The 22,331-nt window shown below is 38.1% G+C and overlaps 2 protein-coding genes across 3 annotated transcripts in view; both read right to left on the bottom strand.

The window, feature by feature from the left end:
* Positions 1–1,399: 1,399 nt before the first annotated feature.
* On the bottom strand, positions 1,400–10,491 carry LOC108640946. Its single transcript, XM_018080239.1, has 5 exons — positions 10,407–10,491; positions 7,695–8,027; positions 6,167–6,280; positions 4,385–4,518; positions 1,400–1,592 (listed from the first exon to the last, which is right to left on the bottom strand). Exons 1-5 carry the CDS (start codon positions 10,489–10,491, stop codon positions 1,413–1,415), a joined length of 846 nt encoding a protein of 281 aa, XP_017935728.1. The 3' UTR covers positions 1,400–1,412.
* Positions 10,492–14,312: 3,821 nt separating this feature from the next.
* The window catches only part of MAN2B2 (mannosidase alpha class 2B member 2), a 30,243-nt gene continuing 22,224 nt past the window's right edge, over positions 14,313–22,331 (bottom strand). Inside the window, exons 11-19 of one of the 2 annotated variants that reach the window (XM_018089099.2) lie at positions 20,892–21,148; positions 18,776–18,967; positions 18,255–18,507; positions 18,039–18,149; positions 17,729–17,921; positions 16,916–17,065; positions 16,440–16,552; positions 15,437–15,554; positions 14,313–14,557 (exon numbers count right to left, since the gene is read on the bottom strand). In XM_018089099.2, the coding sequence (XP_017944588.1) occupies positions 14,463–14,557; positions 15,437–15,554; positions 16,440–16,552; positions 16,916–17,065; positions 17,729–17,921; positions 18,039–18,149; positions 18,255–18,507; positions 18,776–18,967; positions 20,892–21,148 (1,482 nt within the window). In that variant the 3' untranslated portion in view covers positions 14,313–14,462. Of the gene's footprint in view, positions 14,558–15,436; positions 15,555–16,439; positions 16,553–16,915; positions 17,069–17,728; positions 17,922–18,038; positions 18,150–18,254; positions 18,508–18,775; positions 18,968–20,891; positions 21,149–22,331 lie in introns of both variants that reach the window. The other variant, XM_018089093.2, reaches the window with a different exon arrangement.

The raw sequence follows: 22,331 nt of genomic DNA on the forward strand, positions 1-22,331 counted from the left end.
ACAAAAACCAGCAAGATTTTAAAGCAACTGAACTTCAAAAGAAAGAAAAGAATAACCTCTTGCTTTATTCAATTTATACATAAATACCATGAGATGTACTGTAGCAAACAGTTTCTCTCAGATATATTCACAGTGCAGTGATTACAGTCTAGTTATGACAGCAGGATATTTACTGCAGAAGGGGATTCAGGGCAGATTACAGAACAAGCCAGGAAAGAGGATCCACACCACAGAGTGAGCAATAGCCAAGCTACAGTAATTTGAGAGGTAGCTTTGTGAACTGCAGCCACTCTAGCATAGGGAGAGCCAGACCATGAGCCATGCTGTATGGCCACAAAGATTTTATTGCCAAATATTTAGTAGCAAGTCAGCCCCACATTGAGACTACACAAACTGTTTTTTAAGGGTTATGGTAAAGCTAGTTTGTGTCTACTGCACTGCCCAAGCTGTAAAAATCCCTTAAGCAGTGAAGTAATTTCTCCCTGAACTGCTGGCAAGACACTCTAACCTCCAGCTAAGCTCTGAAAAAACATTAACAGAAGAAGACACAACCCTGGTACATAAACACATTCACATTTCAGATGTCCACTCTTGGTATTCAGCAGCCCTTGGACAACTGCCATTAGATTTGCTGTCAATACTCTTCACCTCTGTTCAGACCTGCAAGCCAGGTTCTCCTTAACTTTTCCAACTTTGATCTTTCTCTGGTGATTTTTAAAAAAGTTTTAGAGCTGGCAAAAGTGGAACAAGTGGAACACCCCCATCTCCTTCAAGCAGCCCTCCTCCATCAGTTAGACAATAATTATACATAATAATAATATATCTATACCTTCATTTAAACCTAGTATTTCATTGTGCGTAGGAGACTTCTTTCTCTGGAAGACTTTTCCAAGTGAGTGAATGAATTAACACTAACAGTCTTTTTCCACAGGAATATAATCCCTCTTGGCATACCACTCTGGCTGTGATGTGGTCAGCAGTGATGACAGTTTCAGAGACCAGACTCTATCCTATGTCTAGCAGTGTCTGTTTGGTCAAATGATTACCATCATATATATTTTTTCTCTACCTTCTGCTGCTCATACACGAGCTTCCTGAAGAAATGCTTTTGTTGGAGAATGTTGTTCAGTCCAGAAGATTTTTCAAAATATGGTAACGCACATGTCATTATTTTTGGACACCAGAGGAAGAGTTGAAGACAGTCTTCTAAATGACATACCCTCCAAATTCATAGACTCCTTAGAATGTTTTGTTAGTGACAAAACATTCAAAAACTGCTTGGAAACAACCTTTTTTCTTCTACATTGTCCCACTGACAAGCTTCTGACAGGAAACTCATATAATCCATCTTGCAGCAGCAAATTATCATATTTTTCAGTTTCACAGTTATTTAGCCATATTTTGTTTATGATTTAGTTCTGAATGTCAAAGTAGATGGCAGATCCTTGTCTCATTCTAGAGTTTTCAGCTGCCCTAGTTTGTGGGATTTGCTCACATGCTGCATTGGATACAATAGTCGCAGTGGATTTGTCATCTTCTCCTCCTGATTCATTGCAAAAAAATTCAAGTGATTCATACAGCGTAGACACAGCCTTAAAAAGCACAGAAAACTCCAGTCAAAACTTTTACCCATAAAGTACATGTAAAATGAACTTTTATCCAAGATACAGCAAGGAACAGAAAGAAACACAGGCCATGGAGCTATAATTTCAGATGGAAAGCGTGTCTCAGTACTAACAGTGAAAGGCAAAGCCTTCCTATATGTTTGGATTCAATTCTCTTAGTTAATTAGGTACCAGGCACAAAATACTTATTTAGAATACCAAAGATGTCAAGTTCCAGTGTAGATGAGATTCTAAGAAATCTGAAATGGAAAGCTTTTTAATCCCCTTAATCTTTTAACTCTGCTATTTCCCAAAAGCTTTATCCTACTCTTCCCTCTGGACGGATGCTCTCTTCAGGCAGTAAACCAGCACACTGCTGGGGAATTCAGATGCTATTCTGGACTGTGCAGATATCACCCTGTTTTCATTTCCTAAACACATGTAGGTAAGTCCTTCAGCAAAACCTGAGAACTAAAGATCTGCCTGAAATGTGCACAAAGATCTGTGCTCACAGACACAGGAAATCAAATTCTCAAGATGACATGGCATAAACCAATAAAAAGGTGGGAGTCATGAAGGGGTAGCTTCTTCTCTTCATGTTTTGATGAACCATGTTCAGCACAGAGAGGTACCTGCCAGCTGAATGCCAAACAGGAGGCATGGTAGGGACAGCCAACTAATCTGGACTGTGATTCTATGCATTTTGCACAGCCAGAGCCACTCTCAACAATGAGCTTTATATGTGCTTCCGTGAGCTGGAAGTTTGCATTAATGCCACAACAGTGCTTAGATTTGGGCTGGAACCTGCAGAACTTGAAAAAGTCATCAACTGCTACAGGAATTCCCTCAAGGGCCAAATTCCCCTGCAGCTGGCAGAACTGTCTGGGAAACACTCCCTAAACATCTCAGATGAGGAAATATGGGATGATTCTCGAGAGGCAGAGACAAATGCTGTATAGGGAAAGCACAGCTACAGGAGCCAGCTTTGCCATGAAGATGTTCCCTCTCAGGTTAGCTTAGGTACTTAGAGCTATGTATTGTCACCTGACCGAATTGCTCAGTGTTGTTGTGACACACAATGCAGGTGAGAATAAAATCCATGCCTTGGTTCAATTGATGTGATACAAGATTGCCTTCACAACCCCAGGAATTGGAAAAAAAGCATGAGACTGTAAATAGCCTTGCAGGGGCGGACAGAACCCTCATGTTTGCTGTTCTAGAAATGATGCCCAAACCTACCCAGGACGTTCGGCAAATTTCCAAACTTTAAAAGGAAACAAAAGGGTAAGCAATGTAAAAATTAGTGCAAACTTTTTAGAGACTTTCTTTTTCACAATCAGAAAAAAAGTTAAAATTAAGCTGACCATATTCTGCAAAAAATTGAAGGCAATGAGTGCATTTCCAGAGACACCATAATATTTGCTAACCACTGCTGGGTTAATTTATTTGAAATACAGTGTCCATACACTTTTTATGCACTGGCTTTACTAACGTACTGGATCTCTTGCACAATTTATAAGATCCAATTGTGCTTTAACATTTAAAATTATACCACTATGAAACCACTCTTTCTGCTTTCACCAAAATAGCAAAAAGGTCTGTTACATGAAAGAAGACACTGAATCCATATCATGACATGTTGCCGTGGCTGGTAGCTGCTAAACTGCAAAGCAACTACAAAAGATAGTTTATAATTGCCTTCACACAGCCTCTGGAAGAATCTTGCCCATACAAACCCTGAGCAATTAATGGCTACTAATGAACTTTTCATTCTACACTCCCTAGGATGCTTGCTCTCTTATTCTCAACCTTATTTTCTTATATTTTCATTAAATATTAACAAGTAATTAAAATATTTTATTACTATGACCAGACCATCTCATGCCTCATATTCCTAAAATTTTCTACTATGATGTTTCCAGTAAAAGCAAGTCTCTTGGCTTCAGTGGGAATCTAGTTATTATAGAGCATGAATTTTCCCAAGTATACATTTTCTTTTTTTAGAATGATTACTATTGCTCAGTAAAAGACAGATATTACTATTTCACTACCTGTGTCCTGATACTCTCTCTCGCCATGACTTCGGTACCAATGTGACCAAATCAAGGCTGCAGACAGGTTCTCAAACAGGAGAATTCAGGAATCTGTAAGCTCAGTAACTGCAGTTGTGACCACAGGCTTGAGCATTTTACATCACTTCTGTGTGGCTTGCCCAAGCCTGTCCAGCTGACTGCAATGGAAGCTGCATTTGCCTATGCAAGGGTTAAATCAGGGCTTCTTTCCCTTGCTTACTTTATGTTTTAATGTAATTGAAAAATGAATAATTGACTGGAGAAAGGAGCTTGGCAGAAATCTGCTACCTGCTCTCAGCAAGCACTCCCTGCTCAAATGGCCCTACGAGCTGAAGCTGGTCCAAGGCCCCTTGAGCTTCATATACAATTATACATAAAGGGACTTTATTGCCATTTTTTACTTCTACACGTCTTTCTTTCACTCAGTCTCTATATTGATATTCTCTGCTTTTTGGTGCTCTCTTCTCCAAGAAATTTTTGGATGTCATTAAATATAACAACAGAATTCAGTACTTTGCTAACTACATGATTTTCTCTTTTCTTATTTCTGAGAGTTGTCTCTTGCAAGAAAACCTTTTTTTTTTCTTTAAACCTTTTCAGTGTGTAGGAAGATGCTGTTCTAGGAACAGCAGGTTGTCGTGTGCTTTCTGTTCAGTGCCTCACCTTGAAAGTCCTCTCATAGCGAGAGTCTTTTTATAAACCACTTACCCATTCAGCAGAATTACATGATGAGTTTTCCTCAGCTGCTTCTCTGGTAGATTCATTTCTCCCATGAAGCTCTGCAACCTCAAGCATCTGTTCCTCCTCACGCCTTTCTGTCAGCACAAGAGGTTGTGCAGCACCTTAGCAAACCAAGTTATAGTCAGTGCTTGCTTACTGTCCCTTTCCAGAGTGACACCAGAACTCTACCAGAGTTCTACAAAGCACTGAAATGAAGAGTGCAGAGATCTTGCATAGCCAGTCTTGATGACAGGAGCTGAAGTGGTATTCAGGCTGCAAATTAAATAAGCTACATGTAGGTAGCTTACTACTCTCTTCAATAGGAGAGTAGTGCAACACTGGAACGTGCACCCAGGTGGAAGGCCTGTCCTTGGAGGGTTTCAAGATTCAGCTAAACTTGGCATCAGCTGGTCTGATTTACTGTTGTTGTAGTCCTGCTTTAATCAAGGTATTGTACTAGACGACCTCCTGAGATCCCTTCTGGTTCCCTTATATATTTGATTCTGTTATTTACTATTTTCCCTCCCCTACGATATATTAGAAGGGTCAAATTAAAGCTCAGAAAAAAATTCTCTCAGAATATGAAGCCATGTAAAAATGACCTTAGTATACTCCTTCAAAATAGGCAAGGATCTTTTAAAATGTAATTTGAAAATAGCAGGACACAGGTCTGTGTAGTTGATCACCAAGTTAATGTGACTTGTAAAGCCTTTATTGCCTAAGACAATACATAGCAGACAATGGATTTCACTTGATTACTTTATCCTGCATCCTTTACAGCAATGACAATGAGCAACCTAAATTCATTCTTTCTTTCCTTCCTTCCCTCCCTCCCTCCTGAACATCCCTTATGTGATGGAGAGCTGCTCAGCAGAGTTTGTGCCACGAAACAAGAGGGCTGATCAGCTCACCCTTAAGCAGACACCTACACGGGGTCAATTTACCCAGCTGCCTGTGCCAACTCCAGTGGCTGTAATAGGAGTTCAGGGACTTCACTTGTCTAAATCCCCTCCCTCTGCTTTTTTAATCTGCAGGTTGAATTGCATCTCAAGTCATAGATATTCCACCTGTATCCCTGACAGCTCACATGCTGAGTAAACCTCACACTGCAACCATAATACTCACGATACAGTTACTCAGGTAAGGTTACTTAAGGCTGCCTTAAGTTATGTCACTGATCTGTGCCCTCTGTCCGCAGATGCCCTACATTTATACTTGTCCTGTACCCTTGTCATTCACTATATTTTCTTGTGACTTCTTCCACCCTTAATGTCAGGATTTTGCAACCTCCACTTTCCTCCAATTAATAATTTAAAAAAAAAATCACAGTTTAAAAAAACATAACTTAGAACAAAGTCTCCAAGGCTGAGTCTTTCAGATGTCATTTCCAGTTGTCACCACCAAGAGGTAAGACTAGGATGCAGAGCTAAGTTCTGGCTTCTCACTTTTTCAGTCAGAAATCAGTCAGAAATTTTTAGAATTGATATCCTCCAATATCGGCCAGGTCAAGATCTTCAGTCTAAGTGATCACTCTCTCCTTAGAAAGATAAATAAGGGAGGCAAGTGGCTGGAAGAACACTCACTTGAACTACAGGCTGTGCCTCTGATCCCTCCCCTCAGCTCAAGGCACCCCAGCAGACCAGGACCAGGTGAGCAGAAATTATACACTGAAATTCCTCTTAGAAATACCTTTTGAGTGCATCTCTCCAGCCGTCTCAAAACAAACATCTAACTTAGAGAATATGTGTTAATGGAAATATTATCACTCACCAGAGAGTGTGGAGAACTGTTTCTTTTTGTAGCAAAGATACAAACCTCCCACTGCCACTAAGAAAGGAACGATGGCCCATATTACCAAATCTGGTTTTTTCGGTGAGTCAGCTTCTGCAAGTATATATTTTAAATAAAGTTATGTACTGTTCAAAGGTAAAATAAAAGAACATCATCATAGCAAAAAACCCACAAAACAATTAAAATTAAAAATTACTTCAGGAGTCAATCGTACATCTCCCCACCCAAATGCAAGGTCAGTTCATCATTCCTGGGGGATGCATGCCTCGTGAACAGTAATGTCAGGCCCTCCTATAGCTCCTGCAGATTGACAGTTTTTCCTCCCAAGTGTTTAACATGAGTCTTTTCTGCTTGTACTTGACTAAGTAAGAGATAAGATCTCTTACCTCATTTTAAGAGATTGGATTATTTTAGCTCTATAACAGCCTTTTACATTAATTTCCCGCCATTTTGAACACTACTTCGTTGATTCTCTATCATTGATGTTTTCTAAATCTTTGATAATTTTTGTGCCTCCCTCCCTTTGGACTACCAGTTACTCACAGTATAAAATACTGTCCAAAACTGAACTGTGCTGGATGATTGGAAAGGCTACTTCCTGTGACTTGACCATACAAGTGATGCTTGACAATGTCAAAGGCCTAGCTGTACCTAGTCCCCTAATCTTTACTGTTCAGAGATACAAAGAGAGGTAGAGATCAGCATCTTCCAAAAGTAATGCATGGTGTCTTGAGACAGTTGTGCAACAGAAGTGAGATAAATTGTTTTCTGGGTATGTCACACTCTTTTAATAATTTAAGGTGAAATGGATCTCACTCCTGTTGCTGAAGATTTTAATTGTGGGTGAATACTAATTGTATCAATGCTTTACTAGCTTAATTTGGAATTCAGACTTCACATTGCTCCCCTGTAAACGTTAGCATATGACTGGTGTAAAACACGGAGACACAGCCTATAGAAACAAGTTTGTGATAACAACTTTATGGACACAAATCCTTACAGAGCCCATAGTGCTCTATGTTCCGTATTGATATATTTATCACTTTTTATTAAGAATAATAAAATAATAAAAAAATAAAATGGTTAGTAAAGGGTACAGATAACTGAACAGAGTAACCACGTGATTGTTTCAGCCCCTTGTTACCACATGGCAGATTCAGTCAGTGTCTCACATCTATCCTAAAAAAACCTTCCTAGGAGGAATGGTGTTTGGGTCTTGTGTGAAACATACAGGTGCTGCACAGCTTTGTTGTAAACCTTAAGTAATAATTCCTATTAGCAAACCCTTAGAGAAGAAAACGAACACTACACAGGGGATATTAAGGCAGAGAGTTTAAGTCAATTGTCATTAAGAGTTGTTCAGGCCCTCTTTGTGTTTGTCTCATTCATCCTGAGGTCTGCAGTGTTCAGGGAGGGATGTGGGAGAAGCAGGAAATGCATAACACAGTTCAAACTAAAGAACCTTTATGATAAGTAAAATGGCACACATATCTTCGTGCTAGCTTACCTTTCTCTTCAACAATCACTGTTGTCCCATTTCCACATAGTTTCTTATAGAAAGGTATTTCAATAATCATCTCACAGTAGTAAAATCCAGTGTCATTTACTTTGGCAGACTTTATGACTAGCACATCCTTGTTTTCACAGGTGATGTTGGACACATAGACAACTTTTGATGATACACTTTCAGTGATGTTTGCTTTACTAACAAGATACCAACTTACTCTATATCTCATAATAATATCTTTTTCCCAAAAACAGGTGATTTCAGTGTAGTCTCCAGTTGATATATTTATTTTTGTTGGTGTTTGGATGACTCTTAAATTACTGGGACCTGTAGCTAGTGGAGAAATACATATAGATATAAAGGTTAAAGCAGCAAATAGATGTCATTACAACTGTATTTAAAATAATTTTAATGCTGTAAAATCAATATGACATTAGTTTTTAAGATTAGTTACTATCCATTTCTCCCTTCAATGATGGCACTTACTTTCTGGTTGAAGTAAACTTTTAATCTGGTGTGTTAAAGTCCTCCATCATTGTTTGTGTGCAATAAATGAAGATTTTATGTGTACTTGATAATTAACATATTTTTTACTTTCAACAAAAAGTTTTATAAAAAGAGATTGAGTCTGAAGGATATTAAACCCTATCTGCCAGATAAAGAATGATCAAAAGGAGTCACTCAAAATGATTAATTAGTTAATAGCAAAAAACTCATCGAGATTAAAGAAAAATCCACTACAATTTTTGTCACCATGTAGGAGTTCCTATCCTGCACTGCTTCTAATTAGTGACAAGTGTACGGCATTTTACAGGTGGGTTCTTTTATTTAGTTTTAACTTCTTCCATTAAGTTTTTGCTGAAAAGTAGTTTATAGCATCAGATTCACCTCCTTCATTTATCAAGTATACAATATGCTATGCAGATTCCAGTTGTTCTCATCAAGTGTGTTGTCTAGTTTTTAGCTAAGGTTGACTTGGACAGTACCACAAGAAATCAAACTTTTTACTCTTTACTGCTTTGAATCTCTCACTCACTGTCCACATGCAAAGTGAGTGATACATGAGATACTGTGCAATACTGCGTAAAATATTTTCTTCCAGTGAAACCACTGCAGGGATATCAGATAGCTTTATTTACATTCTAATGGCATTGATGCTCATCACAAAAGTGCTAATCCTATCAAATCTATCCCCATGACTGCTGAGATCATTAGTTTCATACGCTGCATGAAGAATTATAATTTCCTTTTTTCTAACATTTATACTATTAAAGTGAAGAATTACTCATAATGAGAGTAAACAGCATGATTTTCTTCCAAATTTTATCCTGTTTGTGACTCAGGCACATTTCATGCCAACATATAACTAATGACATGATTCTTCTCATATCTCATCCTAAAATGGCATTTGATAAATTTTATCAGAAATATGCAGAGAAACTTTTCCTTTGTCCATAAAAAAAGCCACACATTCATCATATTTAAAGGAGTTAGGCACCTCTATCTTCTCCACAACACAATGCTCAACTACTTGCAGAGAACAGTATAGACAGTGTAGGAGTAATATGAACAGCAGAAAAAATAAGGGAAAGAACTGATTAAGTGCAAATGACAACTTGGAAGCTGTTCAAGTGTTAAAGAAATGATCAGTAATTTCAGTTTTCCTGTTCATTTGGATTGTCATTTAAAATACAATTGTGCTATCCACATTTCCATATTGTGACTTTACTGTTTTTTTCTGAAAAATCTCACTGAAAAAATCCTTCTGCCCTTGCTTAATGTCTTAATCTCTCCCTTTCTTCCATTAGATTTTTTAATTTATACTGAACACCTTCAGTGTTATACAGTGCAATCTGTACTGAATAAGAATCATGAAACCTTCCCTGCTTTGTGTTTCAGTACCTATCTAAAACAAAACATCATTAACATCTTAAAATTCTACATTCAGTGTTTGTAATGAAAAATATTCAAGTCAGAAGGCCTAAGAAATACGGTGCTTGCATTAAATTAACATAATTTTGGGTGTTGAAGTCATCAATGTGTTCCTCTGCACTTTTTTTATAACAATATCTTTGTGAAAATGCTTTTTGACTCCCCATGCCTTTTAATCATGCTTTCAGCATTATGAAAATATAGTTAACATTCTTCTTGTCTCACACACAAGTGTATTTGATGTGAATAGACCATAAGATTTTTAAATCCAGCTCAAGAATTACTGGTGACTAACTATAAACAAAACAAAGAAAATAAGCAGTGCTTACCTAAGCAGCCAAAACACATTGTTAAAAGAAGTTTCAGTGAAATTATGATCATCACGCAGGATTATTAGCGCTTGCATCAGGGCGTCTTGTTTAAAGATCAGCAAAACATCAAATGAAATCGTCAAAATCGTAGCTTAACTTCCTCTTCCCTTGTGGTGAGGATGGTACAAGCTAAATGCAACTCATATTTTCCCTACACTCTGTGAAACTGTTGTCACAGCTATGTCAGTTTTATAGCTCAGCCATCCTGTGCGAAACCAAGACATTTCTTCTTTAAATTTTAAACTGTGTCCTAACTGATTGCCTTTCAACACTAGATTAGCCTTTCTTCTGGTATGACATAAAGAACTGCTTTTCCATACTTAGAGTGGTTTCATGGGAGCATCTGCCATCGTCCTTCTGAAACCCTTCATTTAAATGCACTTTATGAAGATGAAATTTCTTTAGCTACCACACAGCCTCTTCCAGCCAACCCGATGAATCTTATCCAAAGCTGGAGACAATGACCGTACTTGGGTTACGTTGAAGCCAAGCATGGCTCCTATCTTTCCTTATCACACATTTCATTCTCATCTTGCTGAGATCTTGCCTAAATTCTTCCCTACTGTGAAAAGTACTTTAGTACTTTTGCCTTAATAGCAGCAGGAGCAATTGAGGAAGGCTGAGTTCCAAAATCACCACTCGCAGCGGCCCCAACGTCCCGCGACATCAGTGGGAAACAATCCAGGACCCTACACTGTGTATGCAAATGATCTCATAATTACCTCTACAGCTGCAGCTGCATTAATGCAATACCAGTGCCATGTACATTAACTAAGGCTTATTTCAGGAGGATTTTAAGCATGAGTTAAAATAAAATGAGCTACAGTTACATTGTCAAGTTAAGGGTCATGTAGAAATTTATTTACCTTAAATTATTAAAAAATTTTCTACAAATGTAGATAACTCTATGCTGCTTAATATTCTCCAGCACTGAGTTTGGGCTCCAATTCAGAATCACTTAGCTTCCCTGGCCAGAGACATTAACTGGAAGACAAAACATTGCTTTCATTTTCTCACCTTATTTATTCCCTGGATAGATGTTTCAAATGCAAAGTTACCAGGCTAGACAAAATTGTCCCACAAACATGATCAGTTGGGTAACATCAAAATTGCAATGACAGAACTTAAAAAAATAATAAAAATTTGTCTAGAAACTAGCTGAAGCTTTTCCCATAGTGCTGATAGCAGCTTATATTTACTCTGAGTGATGCTTTAGTTCTAATCCAAAGCATCTACTGTCAGAGATGAAATGAACTGGCACAGAGCAAAAGGGGTTGGCTAAGAGGTTTATTTTTAGCCCTAGTTACTTCATTGTACTGTTTTACAACACAACCTCACACACTCTCATCACAGCACTACTGAGTGGGTGGAAAAATGTGGTGACAGAATTTAAGTGACCTTTGCTGCCAGAGTAAGTGCAGCACACAAAATGACCACGTGGGTCAGGGAAGCACCAACAACAGAAAAATCCTACTAGTTTTTCTTTTCTTTCTGCAACTTAATCATAGTTAACCTTGGAAACTGCACTGATGAATTTGGATTCTGTAAATGTGTATAGTTATTCACCTGCGTGCTAGAGGTGATTGCAGAGCAGCTGCTCAGTGCAGTTATAGCCAGTCTCTTCTGGATGCTTTCCACAAATCTGTCTTCCCAAAACTTTTCTGTCACATTCAAAGAGTATCAGTTGAGGCCTACTGAAAAATACATTTGAAAAAACAAAGAGGATCTAAACCCTCTTCCTTCTCCTTACCCTTATGTCAGACTTGCTTGAGAGCTTGCAACACAGCATTTTTGAGGTGTTGGTGACAGCACTGAGAAGAGTGTGTATGAAATCGAAATTAGCACCAAGGTTTATGTACCATAGCACAAATATGCTGACTTTGTCCTCTGGTTATAACATTACATCAACACTCTTTTCTCTTGTATATCCTGTGTGATGTAAGGTTTGAAGTAGTATTTAAGTAGAGTGGCTTGATTTCTCTCAAGTCTTCATGTAACACCACAATATTTCTCCTCACCATCTTCCCATATGTGAGGGAAGAAAAAGGATGATTAGCAAATGGGTCCCTCTACAGAGATTTGAGTGCCTGCAGGCTTCCTTTTGCTTGGGCTGAGATTTCTGAGGAAAAATAACATACAAAATATGCAACAACATCTTCTAGCAGGAATGCCATGCTTTTTACAGACCGGAGTCTTGGATGTCTCCGGTGTGATATAAGATTTGACTCTGGCAAATTATCCCCTGATGACCAATTGTAACTCCAGATAAAATATTCTTTTTTATTTTTTTCTTTTAAATCAGAGTCTCCACAAATCAAAGTAGAAACCCTCCAAACAGATAAATCAGGCAGTATCGAGGTATTCCTGTTTATATTATCCCGTATTAGAAGGTTTTTGTAGGATTTGTTCTAACACATCCTACTAGAAACTTATCAACCTGCCATCTGGCAAAGCAGGACCCAGAGTTAGCAGCTGTGGGATCCTTTGCTGCTTGGCCAGGACTGACCATGCAATTGGTCACTGAAGATACAATTCAATTTTTATAATCTACCCACATGACTTGCTGTTACCATCACATATATTAGTGATTCAGTCACAAAAGCAAGAATTGTAATCATACCCCTGTATAACCTACACATTATAACCATTATTGTACATGGCAGAAACAAGCAGGGAATGAGAGAAGAGGTACAAGTAAAGAAAAAGACTCAGTTGAAGACATTTCATTTCCCAAATACATACACAAAATAAAATGAAAAATATCTGCCATCATCCTTTACTGCATCCTGCTTACAGGGCTATGTGCTTCCCCTTTGGGCTTAATGTTGCAGGAAAATGGCTTTCACTGCAGCAGAGCAGGTTAGATTGGCACATCACCAAGTATTTATAGCCAAGTATGAAAAACAACCAATAGAAATATGAAACAACTTTTCTTCATCCAGTAACTGAATGTGGCAGTTTCTGCAGTGATTTTAATGAGATGCAACTAATGAGTATACACAGGCTGTCTTCATGAAAAACTGACCACCAGCACAGTTCTTCAGCATAACTGTTTCCCAATAGCAATTCTGGAAGAGCCCTTTTCACTCTTTTTCTTTCTTCTTGAACAGTCTCTCCATGTGAAGGAAATTATTGCTGAACAGCTGAAGTAAATTAGAACAATTGCCACAGCAAAATGTCATTTTAATGTGATTCTAGATCTGGGATTATTAACTGGCTGAAAAGGCACCTATTTTCCTCTCTATTTCCTCTTCAGTTTTATGTTTCACTCATCAGAAACACAGTTTTGTACAGTGTTGCACCAAGCATAATTCATCACTATCACTTCAGTGAAGTGACTGACTTGATTCTCATCTCAGCTATGGGTATTTTCATGGTGCATAAGTAAAATAAGTAGAGATGCCCAACAGCATGTGAAAAGCATAAGATTCTAGAGCTCCACATTGTTTAGAGCTAAGAAGAAAAATAGAGAAATACAGTTTTTATTTTGGACATAAATGTATACCAGCTATTAGGAAATCGAGTTGCTCTCCAAGTTTCCTTTTGCTGCTGCTCAATCAGACCTGCTTAGAATTTGCACTTACTGTCAGTTTAACCTCTCCACACAGCACTCCATAATTAACCTCCATTTGTTGTTAATGAAACATTTCCTGCTACCACCGTGCACATTCTCTGGGCTGAGAAGGAAGAAAGTTCACAGTATCCTAAGAATAACACTCCTCCTTCAGGTTACATGATGAGTAAGTTACTGGCCATAGGGCAAGAGACCTTCTGTCAACAAACCAGCTTCAGTTTACCCAGAACACAAGAGTGAACATCCAGGACCAGGATTCTGTCAGGCAAAGTCCATCAATTCTGACCCTTAAGAGACACAATTTAAATGAGCTTAAGGCAAAGGAATACAAACAGTACATTCCATTTCAGTTTACAGCAGAGCAAAAACTTTGCAGTTGTTGCCCGAAAGACAAAGGAGCTGAAACACAACAGGCATTTCCTTGCATGTAGGAACAGAACACCATTTGGCAAATCACTATTCTGTGATGTGGAAGTCATCTCCTCTAACGATTAAAATCTTAAGAGAAGACTCTTGATGTCACCACTAATCATAAAAGCAATTCAAAATTGTAGGACTAATATGACTTTGTTAGTGCTCCACAGTGAAGCATTACAGAGTCAATCACTTTAAAACCATCCACAGCAAGCACAAAAATGTCCAGTATGCTCATTCTGCAACACCAAGGTCATTTTTGCATTGAAAAAGTTTCGGGGGAAAAAAAAGATTTGTAAATAATTAACCAACAAAAATACTCACAACTCAGGCCAACAGTTTAATTAAATTTAGAATTTATTCAAAAATTATGTTTTCTTTCATTAACAGCAGAATGTTTTTCAAGATCATCACTCATATCTTGAAATAAAAATCGGAAGCTATTACATATTCATTCCTGAAATACATTCCCAAACTTTACTGACTCTGAAAGTATACAAAGAAAGTCCTTATTTCCTTTGGGTGAACAGTTACTGTAAAGTTTTCTGAGGTCTTTTTGCTGTTGAAGAATCCTGTAAAACACAAAACCGCTGGTAATTATTAAAGCAGCTTTACTCAAATGGACACATTATTCTATCACAACAGTTTTAACCCATCCCTTCCCTAAAAGCTAGTGCTTCAGCATATTCTCCCCCTTAAAACTACAAGTAATATGGAGCCTAAGATGCACCCATTCATAATATTCAAACATATAAAAATTTATCTTCCTTTCACATGTTGACTTACACAGAAAATGTGAAAAGTCATGCACCTTTTCTTCATCATGAATAAACAAGGAAGTTCCTAGCTGCAAGTCAAGTAGAGCTCTAAACTCTCACCCAGACTGTCCCAAAAGCTCTGCAAGCTTTTTACAAGGCACATATATGGATGTAAGTGACAGTAAGGACAATGTCCAAGCAACTAACTGGAATGAGAAATGAAATGAGGTCACCCACAGCATTTGACTTGAGTGTCAGCCCTAACTTGAATCATATCCACAGAGTCCTTTAAGCTGATTACAATGGAGATTTTTAACTGCAGCTGTCTGTTTTTCTGCAGCACAGGCTTAAGCTTAGACAAACACTCATCAGTATCTAAAAAAATCAATCTGTGCCAAAAGTGTGAATTCATAAAGTAGCCACTTCTATCTGGACAAAGACCACTCCAGGAAGGTTTAATGATTTTTAACACTTGTAAGCAAAACAAGCCATCAGAGAAATACAACAGTCTGGTACTTGCAGAGAATCTTAGCTAAATTTCACTACCTGCAGGTTGTGACAGGTACCAGATCTGTCATACAAAACAATAATACATTTCTAATCTTGCAAATTTTTTGATATTTTTAATTAGACTATTCATCAAGCTTCAACAGTCAACAACAATATGGGCACCAACCATCTTATTCCACCTACCTTTGCCTGGATATTGTGCCGTCTTCCATTTCCACCGCTTCAAAGTGTTCACATCCCAGGTGCCTGTGAGTGATCGCTCTTCCACTGCTGTCACTGATCCTAATCCCCTAAGCAAAGACTGAGTAAAGAAAACACCAGGAATCAAACCAGAGTTTATTGAGAATAGTATCACACTCACCAGTCTAGTACACAGTTAGACCACAGTGGAATTTTCAACTCTAGCGTTGCCCTGTTAAGCAGAGCAGAGAAACTCCAAAAATCTGCAAGGTTATGCAGCACAAGGGCAAACAGAGATTCACCAGGCTTCAAACTAAGAAGCTGAGGTGCTGAAAGCTTCCTCTGTGTTGTGACAAAGAGCCTATCAATCTCTCCATTAAAGGGCTAAAACTCACACTGCACTTTTTTAAACAAAACAGAAAATCCTACACCTTGCTCCCCTTCTTTCTGTCATGGCATTTAAAATTTCGTATTTTAAAATAATAACCGCCTTCCATGGATTATAAAATAATTCCACATGGAAGATCAAATAAACAAGAAACTGAAAATGCAAGTACACAATGGAAGTGACCAAAGTTTCAACAACTTGCAGAAATAAACTAGAGAAAAAAATGTTTGTTTCCTTTAATCATGTCCACGTTTCATTAATTATAAGTAAAACTTGCAATAGCCAAAGAAACAACAAAACAGAATCCTACTCTCTACACTGGTTAAGGTATGGCAGGAAGTGTTCCACAACCAAGAGCTCAGCAGAACCAGTCCTACCCATATTTAAGCAGATCTTCATGCTGTGCCTATGGCAACCTCATCTGAAGTAATGGCTTCAGTGCTGCAAAGCTGAGTAAAGTAAAAAAGGCCCACTTCCCTCTGAGGTTAAAGTTATACTAATATTTTTGTATCTGTCTTTTGTGGAGTTTCTAGCACACAGGATTTGTCATTCCAGAAACAGTTCTCTCTGGAATAAAAACACCTCAATTGGTGTTCTGTCTTGAAGTGTTAGATTTACCTTCAGATCTACTATCACAGGTTGAGACAGCACAGGATCCTCTCCAACTTCATACAAGTGTCTAAGTCTTAGGAGGACACGACTGAAATCTGGATCACCTTCCTTCTGTTTACCTTCAAGAGAAATCAAAATACAAATATTTTCTTGCTTTAAAAATAAACCCAACTTTTAAACTTTTTTTTTTTAACTTTACACTCTCATCATTTGAACTTAATTCCCATTTTTTAAAGTTAGCAAGAGGACTAACATCAAGAAATACCAAGCTCCCACTGTCGACAGGAATGTCACTAACAGGCATGAAGAACTCATGCAGGAGAAATATTTTACTATTTGAGTAGAGAAATCGTATATCAGAATTAACTTTCAAGACTGAGGAATTTAACAGTTTCAATAAATAAAAGTACTAGCCACAAAAGATAGAAAAAACCCAGCTTATTTAAGTGTAACATCCAGCAACCCCTTTTGAAGGCACTTACCCATGCGGATGCTGCGGATCTGCTCTGCATGATTAGAGCTGTATCTCCACCCTGGAATGCTCAGGGTCTGGAGATGAAGATTAGGTGGCACAGTTACAGGTGATCCATGGACTGAATTCTGCTGAAGTTGTCCAGGTAGCTTTGGTTTATCTCCTCCATGCAAAGTGAAACAAAGCAAACACTAAACATCCATCACACACACAAGCCTGGCTAGGGTACTGTGGAAGGGTCAAGGGATTTTTGCTTATACTGCCAAGGCAGAGGAAAGACAGATGTTATGCTTTCCCCTCCAAGGCCTTCCAAGATACAAAACAGAGGGCAGCATGATTTTAACTGCTGGAAAAGTGTATCAGAGCTTTCCATAAAACAAATTTAATGCAGTTTGAAATTGCTATTTCACTACCAGGCTTCAGTTTTAGCTAATAAGCCAAACAAATATTTTTAAAAGAATGACTCAAAAATGGTCATTAAGGACTCAGCATCCAGGAAGCTGATATATGGTGCACTAGCTACTTTCCACTAATTCCCTGTGTGAACATTTTGTTCTCATTAGATCCTTTGAAATTTATTCTCCTCTGAAAATAGAGATAATTACATAACAAGAGAAACATTTCATACACTTGGACAACAACCATGTTTGAAATTAATGCAAAGTCATTAGCAGGCTCTAAATCTGCCTCCTAACTCACTGTACACTAACTTTGCCACACAGGAGGCTTCAAGTCTGCATTTACAAACTCAACAGCATAAATCAAAGCAACATAAATAAGCCATTCAGATGCTAAAGACAGCACAGGAAATGGAATGAGTTACCTGATAATGCTCCAAATATTACTACTGGCCTATGTTCTAATGCCAGTGCACTTGTCTGATACAAAACATTGGTGACAGCCTTGGTTCCTAAAATAAGCCAAATTACAGGGCGAACCACTGAAGAGTCATTTAGAGTGAGATTGTTATTCACGTTCCACTCAAGGTTGTTCCATAGTCTCCTGTGTAGCATCACCTGTATTGGGAAGGTAAATGTCACAACAGTAATCAGCCTATAAGCAAAGGCTTTACTTATATTATCAGCAGCCATGAAATTATGCTCTCCTAGAAAAAAAAATAATTTATATGTTACCTCCACTTGTCCATTCCCTTGACTTGATACACCATGAGCTCTTTCTGCAAGCAGCATCAGCCTTGTGGTATCATCTTCAATGTAGGCGGTTTGGACCATAGGATAATAGTTCTGTAAACACACAGCAAATCATGCAGAGATAAAATTAACCCACACATCAGTGATGGAGAACAAAGACAAGACACAACTGACTTTGGATGACACCTTTGTGCCTACCCGAGCCACTGTGTTATTCACGTACGCCTTGAACGGTCTTTTCTGCATCTGATATCCATTGTTGTCAGTGTAGAGAAGCTGCTTAGTGTTCAAATTTGTGCTTGTTCTCAGAACTGCTTCACGATTTAATTCCAAAGGCCCAACACTGTATTCTTGCTCTATCCTATGGCAAAGCAGCTTCCCATCATAGCCTTCTGGTACTGTATAAATCCTGGTGTACACTGCATATAGGTAATCCTGAGAAGTAACATTACTATAAAAATGAGAGAAAAGATGAAGAGTTCATAAAGTGGAGCATTAGATGATCTTTATGGTCCCTTTTAACCCAAACAAATCTATGGTTCTATGATTTAAATAAGGTGCTTTCTTAGCACTACATTTAGCAGGTGCATGCTAGTTCTTTTGTCTAAATCCTAAATAGTACAGAGAGCTCACTGTTTAGGAGTAACTATACAGAACTAACCATATACATATCTAGAAAATTAAACATTCAATGAAGTGAAGTTGTAATGGTATCGTACCTGTAGAAAAACTGCCGTATCTCTGTCATCAGGGCTCCAGAAACCACTTCCAACCCCACTGCTTTGGATACCGGAACAGCTGAAGCATTTGGCCCAAATAAGTAGTTATCTGAAATTGGCCCTTTTGTCGTGTCTCCATTCACATGGTACTCAAGGAACTCCTGGGTCAACTGGACAGTCTGGTTAGTTTCCCTTTGAATCCACAGAAGAGGAAAAATTATATTACTGGCAAACACATTTTGTACATAATAGATGCAAACTTGAACTGCAACAGGAATGAGGCTGGAAATGTAAGGAAAAAAAATAAATCTGTTTCCTCACAGTGGATAATTTATTTTGTATCAAGGAAATGAGGACAGCTGGGAATTAAAGTGCTTCCAATTAAGATATGTTGGTGTGTAAATAAATGGAGTTTCTATGTCCTTTTATGCTTTCATGAGAAAGAAACATCTTAAGACCAACCATCATCTACATAAGCTCATTGTTTTGACGTGAGAGTTGCTACAGGATCAAAACTACCCGTCTCACAAAAATTAGGTACATTGCACTATATTAATAAACAATCAGGTTCATTTAACTTTGTAGCTAGGTAAATCAGCATGATGCAGGTTCCCATGTTTAACACTGGTAATGACATTCATGCTCATTCACTACCTACTTTGCCTTCTCCTCTCTCCCCTGAAGCTTACAGTTTAGCTATTCATGACTTATCACAACTTCTGGAAAGTCATATGAAGGCAAATTAGGATTCTGCCCTCAGCTACCTGCTCTGCCTTTGGCATCTTGCTGTGAAAACAGGGAAAATCACTTCATCTGGCATATAAGCTCTCAAACATTTTAACTCATGCTAATACAGCTACTCACAATTTGTAATGACTGAGGAGAAAACATATCCAAGTGTTTTCTACTATTCATGTTATGAGGCACTTCCAGTGCAGGGGCAAGATCTAGAGGTTCTAACTGTCATGGCTGAAGTTAAAAGGCTTCATAGTTTAAGATCCCAATTTTTTTTTAACCTTGCCTCCCACTGTGACCTGACACCTCACTCTTTCCAATTACCCCACAGCAAACTTGCTGAAACTCAAACATTTTGAGCTTGCCTGAAGGCTTGTGAAGAAAAGTGAACATCTCATTTCTCCTATGTGCTGAATTTCAGCTCTTGCTGCCTACCAGAACAGGATGGAGAAAAGTGGAATCTGAATCTAGATTTTTGCTCTTCCTCAGTATATTTCTCATAGAATCTGGAGACAGTTATGATCTGGAGGCACTTTGAGGAAATTCTTACTCCAGGGCTCTTAGTTAAGACCCATCTATACTTTTAAAGCTGATTTTAACTATACTGGACAACGAGTTCTTGTTCTAGGAGGCAGAATTATGAACAAAACCACAAAGGTGAGAGAGGTTTAGTTGTCACCAGGCAATGTCAAAGGGGTCAAATCTTCCATCAGTATATAATAGTTGACAATCTGAAGCCTGAACAGGCAAAAAGAATAGCACTCCACTGAAGCTGAAGAAATTAGGCCAGTTTGCATCAGCTGAGAAAGACCACCTGCAAATTTCAAATCTCACCTAAATCTTGATTATTCTGCCACTTTATCTGCCTGATTAAATGGAAATTCTAGAGTTAATTGTTTCCTTTCAAACAGTTTTGTAGCTTTCTACCACAGAAAGAGTGATATGGGACTTGCAAAACACTACTCATTAGTATAAGCAAGCTCTTGCTTTATCACTTACGGCTCATTGTGAAGCCATAGCGTATGTGCTTACTTACTGATTTTTAATACAAACCCAAATTCGTAACTCTCTTTCATTCTAAAGTACACTAAGATTCTGTTGATCTACTAGTTACTACTGTGGTATGTCATCTTAGACCAATTACATAGTTAAACAGGGCATCATCACAGAAATGGTATGGAATCAGATCTATACCAGTGCTGCAGTTTCCTGTAAAAAGAAGGACATGTGAACTGGAGATAAAAAAGAATCATAAAGACTGTAAAGGACACTCTGTTAGTTGAGTCTCAGAATTAGGACACGTAATACAGTACTTGGACTTATTTTTACCAAGTGTTTTACAGAATTTGAAACATTACTCCAACCAAGCAGGCAATCTCACCTCTCTGTAATGCTGTGCATTAGATTTGTGCTTTGGTCAAACAGCACCTGGTAGCAGCTGTTAACCACAGGAAACAACTGTCGACTTTGTTGACCTGCACGAGCTATGTCTCTTCGTTTGTACTTGGTTGATCTCCCAATAAATGCAGACTGCTTACCATCCAAGGGTTTAACACTGTATTTTCTGTAGCTCAGACCACTTATTGCAACTAGGATATACAGATCATAGGTAGATGGGGACTCCACTGAGGTCTGAACCTGTACATTAACATACACAACAATGCTTCATTACAGAAAATCAATTAACAAGGCAACTACCTTCATGTGCCATAAGCCCTAAATTACAAAACATAGCTACTACTTTAATAATAAGTCTCTAAACCTGCCATTCCTATAATTCTAAATTATAAATTCATGCTGCTTTTTAATTGGGAATATGTTGAACTTGGATTAAGCTGAGCCTTTCTAGTGAAAGAAAGAAGGTCACTAAGCAAATTAAAAGGTTTGAGCTTATTTTAATGTGAATATGGAATTGTAGATCCTGATTTAAGACTGTATTGCAAAATGTCTTTATGAGCAGAAACAATCACAAATTAAAGTAATCAGTCAAATGACAAAAAAGAGATGACACATAAGGGACATGACTAGTGCAAGAAAGAGAAAACTCACGGAAAGAGGAGGAAGCACCTAGATGCACCCCCACCTTTAAGGAAGGCACATGGAAATGAAGTAGAAGCATGTAACAGACTTTTGAACAGTAAACAGAACACCAGTTTTACTTAATACTAAAATACCTTAAGCAACAGTTTTTAATCATCTTTCCATGACATGTATCCTGCCTGGTATAGTTATATAATTTAGTACTACTTCTGGTTTGAGGCAAGAAAACAGGACTAGATAAATACTGAGCAGATTATAGGGACAAAAAGGTTAGTTATGACTAATGAGAAATTAAAGCAAGTTGTCTGTACTTCACACTGTGGACTGGCATATGTCCAGTTACTCACAGCACAGAAAACCTACTGCAGTGGCATCAATGGGGTCTACTCCCAATCCCTCCATACATAATACAACTCATGCATCTGGTGCAGAAGGCAACAGAGCACTTGCCAAGCTTTAGTTCCTCTAAGCCACATACTCACATCAGTGTTCTGAGCTAAAGCTTTCTTTCTCTCAAAAGGAAGGAGTGTGTGATATGAATGCACTTTTGAACAGCACATATCGCAAACAAAAAAAGACCCCAAACCACCTTGTCATTACTGCTAGAGAGATTTCATTTAGCCTCAAGTGACTATCCACAATCATATATGAGTAACTTCTAGCAAAAGAGTACAAAGCAACTCCAGAACACAGAACTTCATCTTTCTCAAATCAAGAATGACAGCTTTACTTAAGGGCATCCTAAATCCTGAACAAATGCTTTAAACACATGTCAATCTCT

The sequence above is a fragment of the Manacus vitellinus genome, unplaced genomic scaffold, assembly GCF_001715985.3.
Source record: "Manacus vitellinus isolate BGI_N305 unplaced genomic scaffold, ASM171598v3 scaffold_0_pilon, whole genome shotgun sequence".
In the NCBI taxonomy this organism is placed as follows: domain Eukaryota; kingdom Metazoa; phylum Chordata; class Aves; order Passeriformes; family Pipridae; genus Manacus; species Manacus vitellinus.

Bases quoted from the DNA above. Each gene is read 5' to 3' on its own strand.
- LOC108640946 (XM_018080239.1), bottom strand. From the start codon at position 10,491: ATGCTTGGCTTCAACGTAACCCAAGTACGGTCATTGTCTCCAGCTTTG. The intron at 8,028-10,406 runs GTAGCTAAAGAA...TTTCTCCACTAG, and splicing joins TGGCTGGAAGAGGCTGTGTG to CTACAGGTCCCAGTAATTTA. The intron at 1,593-4,384 runs GTAAGTGGTTTA...GTGCTTTTTAAG, and splicing joins CATGTAATTCTGCTGAATGG to GCTGTGTCTACGCTGTATGA.